The sequence below is a fragment of the Gavialis gangeticus genome, unplaced genomic scaffold (genome assembly GCF_001723915.1).
Source record: "Gavialis gangeticus isolate Ggan-Ray unplaced genomic scaffold, GavGan_comp1, whole genome shotgun sequence".
NCBI classification, from domain to species: Eukaryota; Metazoa; Chordata; order Crocodylia; family Gavialidae; genus Gavialis; species Gavialis gangeticus.
The window spans coordinates 5,544,809-5,546,501 of NW_017729011.1; the positions used below are offsets into that span (position 1 = coordinate 5,544,809).

Sequence of the window (1,693 nt, forward strand, 5' to 3'; positions counted from 1 at the left end):
CCCACCTCTTGGCAATTGCCGTGGCCCCTGGTCATCATATTGGGACCAAAAGTCCTGCCCTCTAACCCCTGGCCTTTGCCACCAGAAGTCCCTGCTGCTGGCTGGGCCCTTCTGCCCATGAGGGTGGGAGCGAGGCACAATAGGGTATGTTGGTGGAGTGTGTACACGTGGGCACCTTGCTTCCACCCTTGTGGGCGGAAGGGCTGGGCAGGGTGCAGTTAGTTGGTGGGTGCTGTGGGCCGGATGAAAGTGCCTGGTGGGCCAGATTTGGCCCGTGGGCCTTATTTTGCCCACCCCTTTGTTAGTCATTTTGAAGAGCTTCATTTTCAGTCACAGAGATGTCTTTAAGATACAGTGAAAGCTGTGTTTCTGGTAGGGAGCATCTTGACTTAATGATGTACTTGAAGATAACTCCAACCCTTGTTATAATTGTTTGCTTTGTATTTGAGCACTAAACCCTTAAGTGCCCAAGTTGGATGGCTGAGAATGGGTTGGATTATATGGGCAATAATCAAGTGTGCCTTCTAAGGAACAGAGGCAAAATTGCTTTAGTGGGTAATTCCTGCTCTCATGGGGCTCTGTCCATCTCCGCATTTATTCTTATGCTATTTGGGTACCTCTGAAAGATAAAATGCCCAGTCAGTGCCATTGGTAAAATAAGATCTCTAGTCTAAACAGATTTAGATCGGATTTATGGATCACAGCTGTGTAGTGATCGTCATCAAAGAGTCGCTTATTCTCTAATTTGGTGGGGGGCAACCTTTTGGGTTAGTGTGCCACAAATTAGCCCTTCATCCTTTCCTAGGGCCACTGTGATCCCTTTCCCTGCATTATCTGCTGCTTTGCTTTCTGTTCACTGTCCTGTGCTCCCTGATTGATCTGCTGCTTTTGCTTTCTGTTGCCTTCCCTGTATTTCCTGCCTGATTTGCTGCTTTACTTTCTGCTCCATCTGCTACCTGTCCTCTCCCCAGTCTACAACCTGCCACATGCACAAGCTGCCTGTGGTACATGTGGCACCCACCAGACTGCAGGTTGGCCACCCTGTTCCACCTTCCTGTTTTATTTGGTGCAACAGGACGAGAGTTCCTGTAATTGGTAAGAATTACACTTATATTTGAAGCATTTTTTTTTCTTTCTCTCTAGTTTCAGGACCATGTGAAGACTTGTGGCAAATGTAAAGTGCCTTGCAGATTTCAGGTTGTTGGATGCGCTGACATGGTAAGGGCCCATTTCTGCCCATTGATATTGGCACCTGTCTTTATTGCAGTGTTAGCTTAAGATAAATCCTAACCATTGCCCCAACCCTACTCCTGTCCACAAGCAAAACTCTCTAACTCCAGCTAAGTGATACTTTAAACTCAAGGTTCAAGCTGGGCCAGTAGGCTCAGAGCTGCTGCTGCTTAAACTAATAATGTAGTAAGGCAACATCTTGCATCAAAGATTGTTTCTCTCCAGTTTCACCCAGATGTGGCTATATTGAGAGAAATAACTGATTTGACACTGTCAAATTTGATACTATCTCTCACCCTATCCTCATTAGGAAGCTGGGGGACTGTGGCGTAGACACCCATACAGTCCAATGGGTCGCCAACTGGTTAGAGAGTCGCACCCAGAGGGTGGTAGTGGATGGGTCCTTCTCGACCTGGAAGGACGTGGGAAGTGGGGTCCCACAGGGCTCGGTCCTTGGGCCCGC

The 1,693-nt window shown here is 47.9% G+C and overlaps 1 protein-coding gene across 3 annotated transcripts in view; it reads left to right on the forward strand.

Annotated features, from left to right (window-relative positions):
• Nucleotides 1-1,693, forward strand: part of TRAF2 (TNF receptor associated factor 2) — a 43,082-nt gene that overhangs the window by 31,806 nt on the left and 9,583 nt on the right. For all 3 annotated transcript variants that reach the window (XM_019510435.1, XM_019510437.1, XM_019510436.1), the window contains one exon: nucleotides 1,144-1,218. In XM_019510435.1, the coding sequence (XP_019365980.1) occupies nucleotides 1,144-1,218 (75 nt within the window). The remainder of the gene's footprint in view (nucleotides 1-1,143; nucleotides 1,219-1,693) is intronic.